Source organism: Branchiostoma floridae, chromosome 13 (genome assembly GCF_000003815.2).
Source record: "Branchiostoma floridae strain S238N-H82 chromosome 13, Bfl_VNyyK, whole genome shotgun sequence".
Classification (NCBI taxonomy): Eukaryota; Metazoa; Chordata; class Leptocardii; order Amphioxiformes; family Branchiostomatidae; genus Branchiostoma; species Branchiostoma floridae.
Window position 1 is genome coordinate 13,775,702 of NC_049991.1, and position 19,435 is coordinate 13,795,136.

At 45.1% G+C, this 19,435-nt stretch overlaps 1 protein-coding gene across 1 annotated transcript in view; it reads right to left on the reverse strand.

The window, feature by feature from the left end:
- Positions 1-19,435, reverse strand: part of LOC118428527 (trinucleotide repeat-containing gene 18 protein-like) — a 55,075-nt gene that overhangs the window by 14,183 nt on the left and 21,457 nt on the right. The window contains exons 3-17 of the mRNA XM_035838617.1: positions 13,470-13,601; positions 10,334-10,510; positions 9,230-9,898; positions 7,395-8,795; positions 6,741-6,971; positions 6,224-6,520; positions 5,460-5,659; positions 3,873-4,911; positions 3,423-3,643; positions 2,923-3,041; positions 2,228-2,356; positions 1,697-1,889; positions 1,327-1,576; positions 898-1,065; positions 377-637 (exon numbers count right to left, since the gene is read on the reverse strand). Coding sequence (XP_035694510.1) covers positions 377-637; positions 898-1,065; positions 1,327-1,576; positions 1,697-1,889; positions 2,228-2,356; positions 2,923-3,041; positions 3,423-3,643; positions 3,873-4,911; positions 5,460-5,659; positions 6,224-6,520; positions 6,741-6,971; positions 7,395-8,795; positions 9,230-9,898; positions 10,334-10,510; positions 13,470-13,601 — 5,487 coding nt within the window. The remainder of the gene's footprint in view (positions 1-376; positions 638-897; positions 1,066-1,326; positions 1,577-1,696; positions 1,890-2,227; positions 2,357-2,922; positions 3,042-3,422; positions 3,644-3,872; positions 4,912-5,459; positions 5,660-6,223; positions 6,521-6,740; positions 6,972-7,394; positions 8,796-9,229; positions 9,899-10,333; positions 10,511-13,469; positions 13,602-19,435) is intronic.

Consider the following 19,435-nt stretch of genomic DNA (forward strand, 5'->3'; position numbering starts at 1 on the left):
GGAAGTATGGCATGGCGCATGCAGCGGACAGAAGGGCGGGCGGCATGAGAGGTTTCTATGGCAACCCACGCCCCTTTCCTCAAAGGTCATTTTCGGCTGATCATCAGAGATTGTCTGGAACATTCTTCACTTTCTCTCCATGTCACATGATTAATTTGGGAATCATTGCTAACAAATCAAGTGGGACATGGAGTGCTCAATAAATTTAACATAAAATCAGAATGTGGTATATACATAAATCAAATATTTACAATCATTCAGGGGTACAAGAGTAGGTAGGAGGGGGACTGATACATAATTTATCATCTATATTTGTACAGTTTGAGGAGATGTAGATATGAATCTCGGAGGAGTCTTAAATATGAAGGTTAATAACCTTCGGTATGTGAGCGACGCGAGAAATCGTCGTCATCAGAGTCACTGTCACTTCCTTCTTCCACTTTCTTGGGCTTGGCCTTTGGCGCTACAGTCTTCTTAACCTTGGGCACTTTCACTTTGCTGTCCTCTGTCTTCTGTTTCTTCTTAGGCTTGGAGCTGTCCTTGGATTTCTTGGTTGTTTTGGGTGACGTTTTGGATGAGGGGGGCTTTGGGTGGGATAGAGAGCTCCAAAACACATCCTCGTTGACAAGATCATCATCTAGAAGGCAACAACAGAAACATTCCCTATAAAAAGACATCCTATTGTTACATTAGTTATCAAAAACATGTAGGTTACTAGGACTTAAAGCAGTGTAAAATGTTACAGAATCTAGCCTGGGTGCCATTCTAGTTAGCTTTCTGTGGCTCCCATACCCTCCTCATGCCAAGTGGCTACATAAAACATAAATAGAAAATAAAATATTCCTATTTGAAGCTGATGAGTATGGTAAGAATGATGTATAGCTCCAAGCAACCCACCCGAATCATCAGACTGGGGTAGAGACTGGGTGAGAGAAAAAGACCTCTTCCGAGACGGTGCGTTTGAGGTTGTCGTCTTATCCTTGGATTTCTTATTTCCCTGGCCTGTGCCTTTGGTTGTTGAAGTACCTGAAGTCTGGGAGTCCTTGTCTTTCTTCTTGCCCTTTCCTGAGAGTAAAGATTATGAAATGGTCATTGGTTTTCGTAAATTCATATGACATTGCATACAAAGCAGTTTATATATTTTACATTATCAGACTAACCAATATCACATAACATACATTAATCCTACAACAAAGAAACATTTAATAATATAATATACTTTTACTTTATTTAACATATAACAGAAAATCGTAAAAATGTTGTCCATCAAACTTGGCTTTGCAAATAGGTTTGCAAGAACTTGAGAGAGGGCAAAGCGTACAATACCTTTCTGTGTCTGAGTCTTCTCCTCTGCACCAGTATTCTTGTTGCTGTTGGATCCTGACTTTGCCTTACTCTTCCCTCCAGACTCCTCGCTCGTGGTGTCACTGCTGGTGGATGCCTTCGGCTTGTGTTTGGAGGTCGTAGAGTCATCCTTCGTGGACTTTTTATTAGTGCCTGACGAAACAGCAGAGGCCTTGGCACCCTTCTTGGTTGGTTGATTATCTGATTTCTTGGACTTTTTTGACTTCGGAGCCTGCAATGATACAAATTTCTTTATTAATTACAATCACCAAAGAAATCTTTAGGGTGCAAAACAAGATAGACTTAATCATAAAAGTTATTCTTTATTATTCAAAATTGAGCACCAGCCTACCTCAAGTTTAACTTCCTGTTCATCGGTATTAGCAGTCTCCTTGCCTTTCCCCTTCTTGCCCTTTGGCTTACTGGTGTTTAGGGCAGGTTGCTGGGTGGGGTCCTTGGTTACCTTCTTCTTCTTCTTGGGTGGTTCCTCACTCTCCATCTCCTCTACTAGCAGGTGCAGGGCCCCCTTTGGGCTCTTACTTCTCCTGAAGATGAAAAACATATACATTGTAAGTTCTAATAGATATCAGGCTATGTCACATTCCTTCCAGTATCAAAAGTCTCTTGCCCGTGGGCTAATTGCAGGTAACATGAAAGGGTACAGACAAACAGTATACAGCAATTAAACAAGTGTCTAGTCTAGTTTAAAAACTAACCCTAGATTCTTGGTTATTGGATTATTATACGTTATACTGTCTTGACACGATGACTACATCATGTTGTATTTTATTGGGAAAAGGAAAATTTTTGTCACAATCCAAATATATAAACTTGGACAAGACAACCCGTTTTTCTGTTCTTGCCATCTGGTAGTAAAACCCACCTTTCCACTTTGCTTGGCCCCTCCCCAGACTTTAGTGAGGACTTGGGTGAGTTTTGGTGGAAGCGACGCTTTCTTGGTCTGCCCGGACCTCTTTTCACTGGACCATTCTCCTTCTTCCTTTTCTTCTCTCTGTTATGACAAAAAACAAAAAAAGTCAATTTTCCTCAAACTTCTCTAACTGCCATTTAAAAGAACTGTCAATTGATATTAGTGACTCAGCTTGTGTAACAGAAATTCCTACCGTCTAGTGCTGTATGGGAACCCTTCCTGCACAAACCTGATGACCAATGGCTACAGCTAATGTAAATTGGACCACATGCCTTTCTTACAGATAGAAAGAGTTGCTACCTTTTACTCTGTACTCTCTGTCATGACAAAAGAAAAAAAATCCTCAAACTTCTGTTACTGCCATTTTCGAGAACTGAAATCAATGACAGTCTGTATATGGGGACCTGACGAGTGGGAGGGTTATTGTCATATACCAACTGGATATGTCTTTTCTACACAGAAAAAAGTTGCTACCTTTTCCTCTGCACTCTGTCATGACAAAAGAACAAAAATCCTCAAACTTCTGTTACCACGGTTTTAGAGAGATATCAGTGCCTTAGTCTGTATATGGGGACCTGATCAGTAGGAGGGTTATTGTCATATTCCGACTGGACATGCCTTTCTACACAGACAGAGCTGTATGTTACCTTTTCCTCTGCAGCCTGGCCAGCTCACGCTGCTTCTCCTTGTACCTGCGCTGCAGCTCTGCCAGCTTCATCCTCATGTCCAGCTCCACCAGGTCCATCCCCTCAGGCCCTGACTGCAGCTGGAACACATTCATGGGGAAAATGGTTTTACAACAGGATGTAGCAAGAGAGGGATGTTTGAACCAAAAATGAAAATAGGTAGTCGATGTACAGGGTTATACCCCACTGCTGGAATTATACCGCCTCTTACAAGGTGACATACCCTTTCTTTGACTGATCACCGTTTTGTAGGGCTGATATGAGACGGAGGTTCGCCAAGCCTTCATCCAGGTGATTTGTAGTAAATCACCAACTCCACATGGAAAGAACAAAAACTCTAAAACCTTTAACTGTTAGACCTATGAAATGAATGGTTAACATGCAGTTTTAGCACCTCAGTTGGGTGGATAGAGAAATTGATTACTGATCTAGAGTCCAAAAGTGATGAGAAAGAAGCTTACCTTTAAGGCAGACCCCGACCCTTGTTCCTCCTTCTGAGGCAGCTTGAGGTTGGAGCGCCACTTCCAGCGGCCCCAGGAGTGGACCAGGGAGTCTTTAGGGCCGGTGTCTTCGTGGTGGGACATGTCCGTTGTCATGGCAGCAGCTGCGGCGGCCATGCTGGTGCAGACTGAGGACATGCTGACGGACTGACGTTCTACTTTCACCTGCACAGCTGCAACACCTGAAGAAAACAGAGAGTATGTCCTCTTATGTTCCATCTGACAGCTAAGCAATCACATTGGTATCAACATGTAAAAAGACGTTCATACGGCTAAATCATAACTTTTCATGCTGAGGTCAAAAGTGCTCTTTTTTCTAAAAAAAATCATGATGCTTTAAAGTCTATTTCTTTACCTAATGAAAGGATAGAAAGTATAATTTTACTGAAAATATCTCTGTTGCTGACATACCACTTTCTGATCTTGACTTCTCCTCTGCAAGTCGACTAAGCAGGGCCATCCCTTCTGTAGCCTGTAGCAGCTCTGCGTCCACATTCTGTAGTGATGATGTCACCATGGACTTAGACATGGTCACTGCTGTTGTGGTGACAGTTATACTGGTCACCATTGTTTCTGCCTGTACACTCATTTCTCTTAGCTGAGTCTGTTGTTGAGGAGCAGGGGGCACTTCTGTTTTCACAACTGGTTTCTCAACAATTGCAGCAGCAACACTAGTGGTTACTGATTCTGTAGACTGCTCAACACTGGTGACTTGAGTCTGGGAACAGACTGTGGCCTGTGCTGGGCTACGGGGTCTTTCCTCATTGGAAGATGGTACAATGGCTTTGGTAGACTCTGCCTCTGTCGCATGGTGAAGTGTCATACTCTCAGTCTTGATTGGTTGAAAGTTTGTCGGTGGGGCTTTAGAGCTGGCAGGAGGTTGGTCGATAGGCTGCATTCTCTCTGGCTCTGGTGTTGTTTGGGTGCTTGTTTCTATTGCCTGTTTAGCTACTGACTTTTCTGTGTCCTTTGCAGATTTTGCAGCTGAGGAGGGTTCCTCTTTGCTTGGTTCTGAAGACTTCTTGACTTCTACTACCTCCTCCCTTGACTTTCCACTCTGTGAGGATACTGAGACACTGGGTGACACGGAGGTGTGAACAGAGGTGGTGGTGGTGACGGCAGGTCGCTCCTTGTCTCGGGACGACTCTGTCGTGGTTACCGTGTTTGATCCAGCTGACGACGAAACCAGCCTCATCAGAGCTGGCTGGTCATAGATGTACTGGTACGGAGGATGTGGGTACGGGAAGGGTCCATATCCCGGGGGCTGGCCAGCAACAGGAATCCCTGCCTGAAGATATGCCTCCATAGCTGCCCTCCCAGCTTTCTCCAGGGCCGGGTCTTCATGTGCCCATGTGCGAGGTGTCCCACACTTCTCAGCTTGCTGCTGCTGCTGCTTCTCCTGGTCCTGTTTTCTCTTTTCTTCTGCCTCCCAGCGTTTCTGCTCCTCCTGCTGGAAGGACAACAACAAAATATTTCTCACTCAATGTTTTCCTCGCCATCAACTGTGCCAATGTTAGAACCAAGAACAAAACTATGTAAATAAGTCTGTTTTGTTTATCTTCAAATAAGAATTGGACTTAGTTCATCACGGGGCTGTCTCCAGCTTTAAATTTTTTGTGTTTGATGCTTCCTTGTGTATTGTTTCCATGTACTGTCATTTGACTAAGTGGCTTGTTTTCCTCAATGCTGTTTTAATCTTTTGCCTCAAGGAAAATTAGGCTCAGCAGGAAGAAGGTAAAACAACGCTTGGGCCAGCCTACCTGAGTGTGTTGTTTGACATTGCCTTTGAGTATTGTATCCAGTACATGTCTAGTTTCTTTCAATGCTGCTTCATAGTGAGTTTAACACTTGAGAAGAAGTCAAACTCACGTAGTAGATTATGATTCTTGTTTGGTTGACATTGTAAATGTTTTATGTATCTTTTTGTTGCGACCTGTACCCAGTGGGTATATATGCACAATTCTTTCATTCATTCATTCATTTAATTTTATGGCATACCTGTGCATGGTGCTGGTGCAGAGCGATCTGGTACTGCTCAGCGTGGCGCAGCTCCTGTTGCCGCAGCAGCTCCATGTGCTGCTGATGCTGCTGGTGCTGCTGGGACATGAGCTGCAGGTGGTGCGCGTGCTGCAGGTGGCTGGGAGGGCCCGGCGCCGAGCCTGACGACCACACCAGCTGCTGCTGACGCTCCAGCATTTCTACCAGGAGAGAAGATGCTGTGTTAGTGGCTGGCTGAAGAATTACACATACCTTCTCGTTCAGCTGTATTTCATAAATCATAAGTGATTTGTTCAGTGTACAGCCTCACTTTACAGAATCAAAGGCACATTTTCGACAAATGGAATATACTTTGGCTGGCTAAAGAATTACAGATACCACCCTGTTCAATTGTATTTCACAGATCCCTTGAGGTGATCCCTTCAGTGTACAGCTAAACTTCACAGAATCAATGATACATTTTGGACAAAGGGAATATTTTGAAATCAATTTTCAGCTGCTTGTTTTTCACCATTGCGATGGAGATCACCAACCCCACAAAAGGATCACATTCAAATTGCCCTGCATGTGACATCATTTTTCAACAATGAACAAGAGACCGTGTACTGCTTGGGTGCCATACTTGTTTGAACCTTTATCTAGAAGCTCAAATCGGCCTGCAGGCCACTTTTTATTGAGGCCATGAGGGAGGTCAGACACCTTAACCATAACCATCACCAGTAAAAAAAGTGGACCACCCAAATGGATGACTGTCTCTTCCTCACCCCTTCTCTGATGCCCACCTGGGTTAGCCAGTGGGGTTCCTGGCGGCACCAGTACCAGCCCGCCGGTGACCGGGTCCCGCGCCAGCTGCCAGCCGCCGTGAGGTGCCAGAGGAAGCGCTCCCGGCTCCAGGCCGACTCCTGGCGGTGGGGGGTGGGAGGGCAGCCCAGGGTAGGCTGGGTAGTGGCCGAACCACACGGCAGGGGCCGGGCTCCCGCGGGTCACCATGTGGGGCGGGACGTGGGGATGGGACGCCAAGCTGCTGGCCCATGGGCTGTTGCTTGGGACGCTAGCTCCTCCTGTAAGCAGACATCGTAATTTTAACCTTAAATGCGATACATCTGTTAAACTTACTCCTTTGAGAAAAGAGAACTGTTCATGAGGTTGAGCCTTTTCCATGGCTCATAAATTGCACTTCATCTTCAAAAAAGTAGACTACATTCATCATCGTTTTATTCAAAAATTTTTGATATCACCAGGTAAATAGCAAAAGAAATCTGTAACCAGCCATTCACATACCTGTCACTACCAGGTTCCCACTCAGATCATTCATGACCTCTCGCGACCCCGGAGGCTTGGCACGGACTGCCATCTCCGCTGCCAGCTCCCTCTGCTCCCGCAGGAACTGTTCCCGGTCCTTGTCGTGGTTGGCAGACGGCGCACTCTGACATCTGTCGCCCTGGGCGCGGTGCGGAATCTCTGACTCATCAGAGCTACTGTCTGCGTTTTCCGGTCTGCTGGCCCGTGTGCCTGAGGATACCGAATGTATGGTATGTGAGACACTGTGGGAGTTTTGTTAGTCAGTTGTTGTTGTTTCTCCCAATAAATAATAAACATTTGCTTTGAAGGCTGCTAGGATAGGTAGTGCCTCATAGCTCCTTTTCATCGACATCAATGCTTTTTTTCAGTCTCATTATCTTCATACAAATGCAGCATAGATTAGCTAAAAATAAGGCATACACCACTGGAGACAAAGTCTAGTAGTTTAAAATCCTGCTGTGAACATACTTAAATTCAAGTTTACTTCCTAGCTTTGAAAACAGACTCTCTTTCAACAACTCCTTGCACAGTGGTAGCTCAGTATATAGCTTTGTTCTTACTTCAGGAAAACAGATTAAATGTTTACATGGCAATCCTTTAAACTAATTCCAGTCGTCTGTATTTTACGTGTACCTCTGTCAGTAGGGGCTGCAGAGTTGCTGGCAGACTGCCCTGTCCCTGCAGGTGCGCCAGCTTCAGACGCGGCTCCTTCCGTTCCCGCTCTCTGTTGTGCCACGGCTATCCCGACAGGGGGCCTCCTGCCCTCCGTCCCCTTCCCCGCCACTGATGCAGAGTAAGGGCTGCTCTCTCCTGCAGCAGGCACCTTCTCAGACTTGTCCGACATTTGCTGCTTCTCTGATTTCCTGTTGTCCACTCTGGGTGTATTTTCACCCCCAGATTCACCCTTTGAGGTGGGTACAGGGGAAGGAGTGGTAGACTTTGAGGCCTTGCCAGCCTTGGCAACATCTAGATGCTGGGGACTTGGCCTGTCCTGGTGTCTAGCCTTTTCTTGTGTGGATTCTCTGGGAGAATGTTCACGAGTGGCTGGCTGAGATGAGGACCCTGAAGATGGTTTTGTGTCCGGTTTCCCAGGTTCGCTGGAACGGTGTCTGTCATGGTTTGCTTCTTGGGAGAAAGGGGTGGGAGGCCAACTCCTTTCTAGAAAGCTTCTGTCTTTGTTGGGGTAGAATTCTAGGAACTTGGGATGATCGGGAGTTAAGTAGCCGTGTTGTGCAGCTAGAGCTGCCATGTGCGAGGCAGCACTTGCACAGGATCCTGGCATGCGCCACTCCGGGTGCATCCTGGCACCCTCAGGATGAAGTCCGCTCATCTGGCTCAAGTGACGCATCTCAGGTGCCTCTGAATGTGAGTAAACCGTTGCAGGGGAATCGTGCAAGGTGACTGCCGATCTTGGCTGTCCGTACTCATGAATGATGTCCCTGTATGGGTAGTCGTGGATCCTGATAATATCCTTCTGGGATCCAGTCGCACCTTGAGCAGAGTCCTTGTCTCTCCTATCTTGATTTCCTGATGTCCTACCAGCACTTTGTTCACTACTAGATGAAGATTTAGAGCTTTCGTCGGACTTTCTTTCAGAATTCGGACTGTGCCTCCTGCTGCTTGGCTCACTAGAAGCCTTAGTTCTCTCACTGTTAGGAGCAGCACGACCATCTGCTCCCCTGCTAGCAGCATGACCATTCAGTTCTGAAGGACCCCTTGCATCTCCAACTGGAGGTGCAGGCACTTCTGTTCTGGAATTTGAAGAGTCAGTCCCACTCCCTGACTTGTCTGAACCTCCTGCCTCTGAGGTTTTGCTCACAGGGCTATTGCTTCGTGACTTGTCCTGGTGGGCAGAGGACTTCAATTTCCGAGCTAAGAATGTGTTTGGCTGCTCTCCATTCTCCAGGGGAGGAATGTAAGTCTGAGCACACACCAGGCTCTTGCGCGTCTCCTTCTCAGGCTGAGCTTGGATGGAATGTGAGTAATATGTCATCCTGGGCTGTGAACTGCTGGATGTGGTCGTCACTGTTGTCACTGGAAGAGAGAGGCAGTTACATTTAAATGGGACTGAGACAAGCACTTAAAACTATTCTTGTCAAGAAGTGTTTAAGTGCATCTAGCTGTTGCATCAAGGAAAAGAGATTCACTTCAACTACTTAGAGTTTGAAATAAAATCGATTTTTTAGCAAAATAATGTGCAAGTAGTAGTTGTGTGTATGTTTATTTGAAATTGTGTCATAAATATGCAAGTCATTATCTAATGTCACACAAATTTAGCTAAAGGCTGTGCAGAATAAAACCTTCAAAGGGTGCTCATTGGCCTGGGCAATATTTGAATTGGTCTCAAATAGTTAAATGGCTGGGCATCTTACTCAGGTATACATGTATAACTATAAGGTTGGGGAAAAGACCTAATGACTGATTTTTGATATAAACAAATAGCTACAACAGACATGACATAAACCTACCTGACTTGCCATTGCCATGTTGTGATGGCTGAGACTTGTGTGTTGGTGCAACAGTGTGCACTGGTGCTGCAGTAGTAGTAGCACTATTGCCTGTCCCTGCAACACCCACCTCCCCACTACTGCCACGGTCAGGCTGACCCAACTTACTAGTGTCTGTTGGGGTGGGTTTGGGGGGCTCTTTTGAGTGCAAGTCTGGACTCCTTGCATGAGCTTTCTTTTTGTCCAGAACAGACATGGGTATTGTGCACTTTTTCTCTGTAGCTGCTAACTTCACTGCACTGTCCCCTTCAGTTTTTGCACTGCTGTGTCCAGAACTTGTCTTCTCTGAACTGCTAGAAGTTTCTTTCTTAGATGAGTCCGACGTGTTTGCATTAGCATTAGGTTTTGAATCATGCTTATTTGAAGTGTCGCCATGTTTGGCGTGATTGCTGTCACTGGAAGTTTTGTTGTCCTCAGACTTAACATGAGTTCTTTCCCTCTCCTTGCTGCCGTGGTCCCGATCGCGACTGGATCGTTCAGAGTCTTTAGGTTGAGAAGATTTTATTGACCTGGATACGTCTTTCTGGTCAGGTGCTTGGGACACGCTTGCACTGGCAGCGCTGTGGCGTGACGTGGCGTGGAGGTGCAACCCTCCGAACCCTGGCGATCCATGACTCCCATTCATTAATCCTACAACAAACAAACATTGAGAAACTCCGATTAACTACATGCATGAAATATAGCAAAATGTTGTTTTGAAAATTTAAGGGCAATACCACTTCTGCTTTACAACTTCAATACAAGGTATAGAAACCAAAGACAAATTTCTAAATTCAAAATCAAATCCATTTCTTTAAAAAATATTGCTTCATTTTGCATTTTCAAAACTTGTAAAAATTTTCAATGGCATTACATCATCATCGTCGCGGGCTACTTGCCCGGACCAGGTCCACTTGACAGGAAAAGGGGAAATCACTTGCCATCTAGAAAAACTCACTAATGAAACTTTGGTGGGAGACCATTCCTGTCAGAAAGATTTGATTCGGACCTTGGAGGAATGACAGAAGTTCCGGATTAACACTTTAATTTTAAAATAGGTCAAGGAAAAGAGGGGGACTGCGGTACCTTTTCCCGCCTCGTACAGCCTGGCGAGGACGCTGCTCTGCGGCTGGGAGCTGGCGGGCCCGCTGTGCAGGTACTGGCTGAAGAGCGGGCCGCTCTGGTCGTGCGGCGGCAGCGGGGCCATGGACGGGTGGAAATGTCCCGGGTACATGCCGCCTGCCGACAAGCGCGAGAACCCTGCTGAAACAACAACACAGAAGTATCAAGTACATGTCTCTAGGTAGTCGACTATAGTATGATTTTTGTGTAGTAATAACACTGTGTAACATTTTATTTTTTTGCGAAAAATGCGTCGAAGTCTTGGAGGTGCGCGATCGAGTTGCTCAGAGTCGAGAGACGAGTTGAAGTCGCTAAGGTTACGAATCCCAGGGCATTGCAATTAATTTGTCGTTTGCAAAAATTATTGAGAAACGTTTCTTCAGGACTCTAAGGGTATGTATATAAAGGCAACAAAAATGTACAAGCGGTGTGAAATGCCAACAATAGTGAGGGAAAATCTAACCACAACATCAGAACAGGGCGGCGAGTCAAACTCAAAGCACTGATAGGGTTTATGGGTGCTCTACTCGGTAGTGTCGGTACTTTCATTAAATGATATTGTTCTTTCATTGACATCTTCCTACGGATAGGGGCAACAAAGACACATAAAAAGACAGATGCAAGTATAGACTAAGCTAGATTATGAAGATGATAGTGAAATACACATTCTGTGAAACCCCTTCTTGGCCCCGGCTTGTTGCGCCACCGACGGGAAGGTCCCGTGCTATTTTTAGAGCATGACGTTTGAGGACAGACTATTTAGTGAAAGGGGTGGGCAACGTACGTCTCTGTGGAGCGCACTTTATTTCTGCACTTATAAGTTACGATATCACGGTTTCTGGTATTGATAATCATTGGCATAAACACAGTTTAGCCTTCTAGATACCTGCATGATAGAAATTGACAGATCTAAGGTTATATTTCAAAGAACAGTTACAGAATAAACAATACTTATGATTAAATTAAAACAATATGTGAAGAAACGTGTTTCTTTTTATTTCAGAATCCATAACATGAAAGAAGAACGGCGAAATAGCTACTACCACTGAGGCTGCTTAGATATTGCGGTAATGTATACAAGTATTTCATCACTATTTTATATTGCCTCCCTTGACGACAAACTTTCCTTGTAGCAATGACAATCAATGACATGCATGAAAAAGCTGTTGTTGTTGTGACTGGCTAGCCTGGGTGCCATCCTCCTTTAATAGTGACCTCAATATTTTCGCTTGCGTAATTGCCAACCATGGTTCAGTTGCATCATAACAGACAACAGGATTCCCCATGAGTGCAGTGCGCTAGACATGCCACTGTCTTCTGCTTGTCAAACAGACGGACGGCATCGGCAACACGATCCACCTGCAAACTGCTGAGGGAGGCCATGTGGGATTGGTCAGGATCTGGGAATCCGTTCTGCAGACGCCACACGGCTGTCAGTTTACGATTCAATTCAAATTTGGCATTTCAAATCGATCAGTTTTCTAGCCCTCGTTGTGCTTGATAGTGCAAGGATCTGTTACGAAAACAGGTTTTGATTATAATATAGCCGACAGCCTTGATAACGAGGGCATAATGTAAATGTTTTCAAGTGAAAACCATTTTATGTGGGTGGAATGATCAGATTCAGACTTCAGCAACAGCCGCAAACGGACAGTTGTTAACGATCCTATCCAGCTCGCAATCAAGGAATGGCTGGCAATACGCTCTCGTTTAGCTGCATTCAAAATGCCACAACACATCACAGCAGCATCTCGATGGGCGAAACATGGATGCCTCGAACGAGGAAGGCGAGTAATAGGGAAAGATTTCCCGTCCGTCTAGATCTATCTTGCTTTTATTTACTACCGCGGCATACCTCAGGAAGCTTCACGTTCGGGCAAATGAACATTGCGCAGACTTCAATATGCACACGATAATCACTTCACAGTTCGTCGGGTTTAATATCCATCTTGTGTGAAGGTCCAGCAGTTTTCTTTATTTAGTTTAGTGATGATGATTATTCTTGATTGAAGTCTCGTAGTTTGGGCACCAGATGCACACGCAGGTCGTCCTGACGCCTACATAAGTGCTTCTACTTTCGGCAAACGTAATTTGCATTCTCAGCACATAAAACCACGCCGTGCCTTAACATACAGGGCAGCACAATTAACAGTTCGTTTTTAGTTAGCACTTAGCCTTGGTTTTCAGACAGATTCGATCTTGAACTTTCCTTTTATATATACATTTTCACCTGTACCCTTTGTTCTTAAGTGACGTCTAAAGGTTATGTAGAATTCCAGTACTTTATTGGCTGTGGTTGTTGAACGCCACAGACCGTGTGAGATCGTTTGGTGTGTCTTCAAGTCGCTCTCATTTGGCAAAGTCCTCTCTCTCCCTTGTGTTACCCTTTGACCCATGTGCCAGACGCAGCTTGTGGGTTTTAATGCCAAAGTTGGAACTTAAAGTAAACAAATTTGGCTGAGATCGGAGTTTCCTTCTTTATCCACATGGGATGCGTTACACTACCCCTGATGTGCATAGCTGCAGGGAAGATTTACCAACCCCGCTATAACTTCACCATTTCTTTATCTCACAAAAAGTATTCAGTGCCAAGTTTTAGCAAGCTACCATGGACTAAGTTTTGAGGGCATGATGTCATTTAAGACGACAGTGAAGTAACGCAACTGTAAATTTAAGGATGTACATTAAGTGTTTGCATGGCATCCCCCTGTTGACGACAGATAGTAAGAACCGTCGACGTGAGGTTTTTTATCACCGGCAGGAGTCGGCCACAAGGCACAGACGCTCTCGTTACAATTTATAGACGATGTCCTAAACAGCTATCTGAAACTTCTAGCCATACATCCCCAACAAGTTTCAAAAGAATACACAAAGTGCCTTTGGGCAAATGTAAATCAGAAGCGTAGTCTTGGTCTATAATGACAGTTATGCGATTCATGTAAATAGATATTGTTTGTTACATATCGTGACTGTAAAATTGCAAAGATAAGAGGTAAGAACAACTACTTATTCCCTTTTCAAAGGCAATGTCGATCAAAGACTTGTGTAACTTTAAGACTAAGACGCCCTACGATTACGAAAGCGTGCACGGTAAACATACCTTCCATGGTGGACGGGTGAGGCCAGGGGTACTGCATGGGGACGCCCGGCTTGTAGGCCTCAGCAGGCGGCTGGTGCTGTGGCGGCGCCCCGCCGCTCAGGTACCCCGCTAGGAAAGGGTAGCTGCTCCCCGCTGTAGTAACGATAGAACACCACAGGCGTTAGGCGTTATGTCTATAATATATTTTTGGTCACTACTACGAAACATCCCACCAACGTGTTATTTCATGCCTTCAAATCTCAGCAAATGAACTCTGCATCATCATACACGCAACCTCTTCATATCGGTAAATTCAGATAGATTTCTACTCTCGTTCCCCTACCCGCACCTCTGAGTCCAGAAAGGAATGAAGTCGGTTATAACTGCATCTATGGGCAGGGTTTGATGTATCGTTCGAAGTTGCAATGTGGCTAACGTAACTACATCATCAGTGAAAAATGCATGAACAGGGACCACGCGACTGCAGACGCATTAGCCATTTGTGCCCACATTGGGGAGGGAAATGTTACATGGTTGAGTTACAGTCGTGAATACGGCAATATATATTAATGGAAATGCGCGCTCACAGCGTTTGTTGCTTTGATAGAAAGGTTACTTGCAAGATACATATCAGACACATAAAGTAGGCTTGGAGTTGCTGTGCATGATCGAGAACGTGGGGCTGGGGTCATCTTTATAATGAAGACTTTCCTTCGAAAAAAAGTGGCACATCTTTAACGTCCTTTTCAAACTATTCATTTATTCAGTTTGCTGCAAAGTCCACCACGAGAGGGTGCAAGGCGAGCCAGGTCTGACGTATCTCATGTAAGTCTCCTTACTTTTGTCCATATCACTTCAATGGACGTCGACAGAGACGCTGATGATTGCCATGTACAGTTGTTGGCTTTTCTGTCATAACTCACCAGATCTTCTATGCACTACAAGCAACAAAGCGTCCATTGAAAAGCCTGGTAACGCGTGTGGCAATCGCGCTCCTGCGGCCAGTCGGAGATTCCGCCGCACAAATGCGGAAGGATTTGACGTGAAAAGGCCGCAAAAAGTTTTCAAGTCAGTCTGAACACGCGAGGAAATACGACGCACGTCATAAGCATGCTGCAATAGGATTCAAACCTCATCATCTTGTCTATACATTTTACGCGCTGTCTATTGGAGACGGACACGCAGAAATCAGATCCTTGCCGCTCTCCGTGGAGCCTTGGCGGCGATGCGAGATCCATCAATGCCCGGTGACAAATGAGCAAATCCGTGCACAACTGAACTGCAGACACCCGTTTCCAACCGAGACGACTCGATCCCACGGAATATTTCCCTATGCATGTATATATTTCCACTGCGGCTTCGGCGGGCGGCTTTTAGTAAAACAAAACGCTGGGGACCTGTTTAACATTCTGCGTTCGCAACCGTAATAATAAATGCGGTTGTGTAGGGTAATGTTATTCAAAATTGCCCCACTGGCATTTCAAATATCGGTGCTGGGAGGATGGAACTGTTATCGTTCGCTTCCCTGTGAAACAGCTGGAGGAAGAGGGGGAGCACGGAAACACGTAATGTAGTATTTCTTCCCAAGTCGTTATCAGCGGCTTCCACTGTGAAGCCCGGCAGGAAGGGGCTCGGTCACCCACCGGCTGCAGCATGATATCGCCCGCCAACGTAAATCTGCCATCTCACTGGTACAGCTTTTTATATACCACCGTAAATGTGTCTGCTACACATTGTTTTAGCAGGCAGTAGGCATAATCTGAGGTCATGGTGCCAAAAAAAGCCACGGTCGTGTCCTGGCGTGAACGGAGAGCCGTTCCAAACCGCTGTGGTGCGATGTGTGTGAATCATCTCCAGGGATGGAAACCCTGCCGAGGCAGGAGGCCCCATCTGGAGTCAAGGATGTCACAACCTGGCTACAGACCCTTTTCAGTCACCACCGTGACCTAATGACCCGGAGAAAGGAGGGCACCGGGGGCGCCGACCCGCTCGCCAGCGGACAGGATGGGCACCTGCCCCGCCTGCATATAGATCCGCACGTGGCAAGCCTCAATATTGACATTTCACAACACAGTGCGGACTGGGTCGTCTGATCTAAACCAGTTCTACTGATTAGTTTGGGGGTTGAGGGAGTATCAAAACTAGCCGTCTTTGTGACACTACTGTCTTTAGACATGTCTTTTCAATTAATTTATTAATCAATTCTACACGCGTAATCACGAGGAAAAGCTCGGAAATATAAATTGCAGTCTGGAAATTGTCGTCTGAAGAATCTACTATGTTACAGTTTACTAGTAGCTCGTCTTGAAAACCGCTTTATTTGCTAGTCTCCAATCAGACCCTACGGTGCCTTAGAGATAATATGAAAGCTGGCAAAGGAGTATAGCCGGCCAAAGGAAGATAGCCATCCAAAGGGAGTCAAATGAGCACCTGGTGCCGCTATACTAAGTCCCTTGCCAGCTTTGATACTATTTCTAAGGCACCATAGGGTCTGCTTGGAGACTATCTATCTATCTATTTGCTGGAAACAGCACCCCGTCCCTGGGAAGAAAGATCTGGTCAGACACCCAGGTCGATCTCCGGTCAACGTCAAGATTTTACCTGCTCTTATAAAAGTTCACACACTATCGAAATTTCAATCAGAATGTGATCAAGAAGGGTTGAATTCGAATTGCTCATGAGAATCAAATTATCTGCTCCGTCATTTTGGTTTGTTGTTTGTTGTTTGTGCGACGTCGTCCCTTTCCAGACGTTATCTGAAATATCACGACTACAAAATACTATATTCTTTAAAAACAGTACAAAATGCTTCCAGGGGAAAATAATTCAACTTTTAAGTGGAGCCATTTGTTGTAAGAAAAACATGAGCTTTCGTGTAGAATTCAGAAAAGTGATCAGGTTATTCAAAGACGGTCTTCTGAAATCGAAATGTTTAGAAACAAGAGCGCCACCGCCCCCGCAATCCAAAGTAAATGTCAGTATTTCCCCGCAAGCGTATCTTCACTTATTATTAAAGAGCCCGACAGTGACGTCCACGCTGCATGAGGTCCGCGTGGAGAAACTCTATAATTCACAAAATAATATCAGGCTTTATCTTCCTGCAGTAGCTTGTAAAGGATATTAAAGCGATCAATCGCAGAAAACCACGCCGCTAATTCCGTCCGAAATTGTTCATACGCTGATACACACACATCCAATGAATTGCGGTTGCCTCTTTATGATACGTCTGACGTCTCCGGTGCCGTTCCTCCCATGTAAGTATGATGGATTCCCTAACTTAGGCCATACAACACTTGAAGCCTCTCCAAGCCGGCCACGTTCATGACATTCTGCACAGGGCTTTCAATCGTCTTTTGGAGCATGTCAAAAGCGTACCTGCGATCCCTAGTCTTAGCGAAACATGTAACTTGCGATCATGCCATGATATTCTTGTTGAGGCGTGATCAAAACAACTCTTTATCTTCTCTAGGCGAATCACACGTAGCTTCACTACAGTATTGCAATTAATCGCCCACCATTTTGCTGACTTGCTACCTTTAACGAACTCAAGTTACGGAAAAATTCAATTTGGTAAAACGCTCACGCAATATTTCGTTCGATCTACAGTGCATATTTTTCAAGTATGTTTTCAGGGAAAGACATTACTTCAACAACTTTGCTTTTATCGTTATTTTCCCCTAAAACTTCCATCGCAAAGTTGCTGGGAGCGATTGGTTCAATCATGGACGCAAATATATATGTAAGACGTGGATCCTTGTGTCGGCAGACTCGAAGTCTCTGTCCGGCCCCGCCGGGACGGCCAATAATTGCACCAATCGGGCATTACATGGTCGTATTTTGCCGGCAAGTATGGTACGGGGATAAAAAACTAAACTGGCCTCCTCCTCTACCTTGTACACGGAATACAGCCTGGTGAAATGGCGCTGTTGTTGTTTAGAGTCAGGCAGAGGCGAGTCTTCCAGCTTGAGGTAGAGCACCTATATGCAACACTACACTACAGCGGAATCCCTCAACAACCTGTTGTGAGCTAATGGGTAAGAATCTCGTGGGATTTGACGAGAGTGTGAGTCATAAAACCGGCAAAAATCGATTGCTGGAAACATGATTTGGTGCTGTATTGTGCAGCCAAGAGGGGGACGAATATGGTGTTAGCAAGCAGTGAGCTCCTCTACCTGATTCCAGGCGCTTTACAGCCCAACTGGGATCTCCTGTTCAGGGATACAGGTCGCCACTTCAACTCCAGCAACTACGAGGGGGGTTCAATAAGTTCTTTGCCTCACCAAGAAATAACAAGCACAACTCAGATTTTCAGGCACAACTTCATAGTATGAAGTCTTTTATCAATATCCTCCAAATTACAAATCATTGGAGTCATTACTTTCCAGGCATTCGTTTTTTCTAAATTAGAAGGTAAGTGGCGAGAAAAAAGTTGTGTGAATTGTGATCAGACATGTGTGGGTCTATTTTCCCATGCCATAAATTAACAAAAGACGTTGTCAAAATGTTTGATAATGATTCTCTTCCTATTTCAAGCAAAAAAAATTGGGTTTCTAACTTCCAGCAGCGCAAATTGACCCACACACTCAGGTCAGGTCAATTGTCCACGTTTTTTTCCTTCTCCCTCACCTAACGTTACTGGGTGTCGCCTGCAAAGTAATGATCACACTAATTTGAATTTTGGTACATATTTATATAAGACTTTATACTTGACATCTATGCTTCGAAATCTGAGCTGTGCTTATTTTTTCTCGGTAAAGTCGGGGACTTATTGATAACCCCACGTACATGTATAAAGTCTTATATAAATGTGTACCAAAATTCAAATTATTGTGATCATCATGTTGCAGGCGACACCCAGTAACGTTAGGTAAGGGATAACGAAAAAAAAAGGTGGACAATTGATCTGCAACCTGAGGTGTGAGGTCAAATTGTCTGATCACACTTCACCCTTCTTTTTCTCCCCACTTACCTTCTAATTTAGAAAAAACGAATGCCTGGAAAGTAATGACTCCAATGATTTGTAATTTGGAGGATATTGATAAAAGACTTCATACTATGAAGTTGTGCCTGAAAATCTGAGTTGTGCTTGTTATTTCTTGGTGAGGCAAAGAACTTATTGAACCCCCCTCGTACTTTCTCTTGCGTCCTTTGTGGATACTTTCCATCCGCGTACTAAGTAAGAGTGAGTAATGATAAAGACCAACATTCCCAGCCTCTTAAGGGCAATGTTACATCTGGCTCTGCACTTCTCATGCCGTTCGAAAGTGTCCGCCCACAGTGCGGCAAAAAAACGACAAAATCACTGGACCGACTTTGAGCTCATACTGGCCTGGTCCCATAGTTGCCAAGATTCCCACCTGCTTGTGATGAACTAATAGAATTACGACCAGACAATTTGACTTTGTCGCTAGACTTCCGACTATTTAGTCCATTTTCTGGAATCAATCCTTTTTCGTTCCTTTCAAAGATGAGATAACAGGCCACGAGATAACAACACTTTTGTATCCCCTGTTGCTTCTATTTGTCATAGCTAGCTATACCGTTTTGCCTTCCATTTTCGCCACGTAATACCGCCCGAATGGCCAGGTTAAGATGCCAACCATCCATCCACAACACCTGGTTCCTATAAGCATACTGCCTCCTTTGTTAGCGAGTTTCCCTCTTTCTTGTTCCCAAACACGGAAGGGCTGTTGGCCGAACTGGTAAGAAAACAAAGGGTTTTGTTTCCGTCTGGTCGACTGAAAACGTGACTGACTGACGTGACGGAAACCAGCCCTTTCTTACTTGCTTCATATGTAAGGGGCAGTGCGATTCTCTACAGATGTAGAAAAGATACCCCACCGCCTGTAATATTTACGTGGTGCGTTCTGTTAGCCTGGCATCCAGCCGTAATATAGCTCCCGAGTCTCTTCTCTCCCCTTCGTAATTCCGAAGAGGAGAGAACAGACTACCCATTACCGCATTTTTAGCCCCAGGCTAGCGTTCTG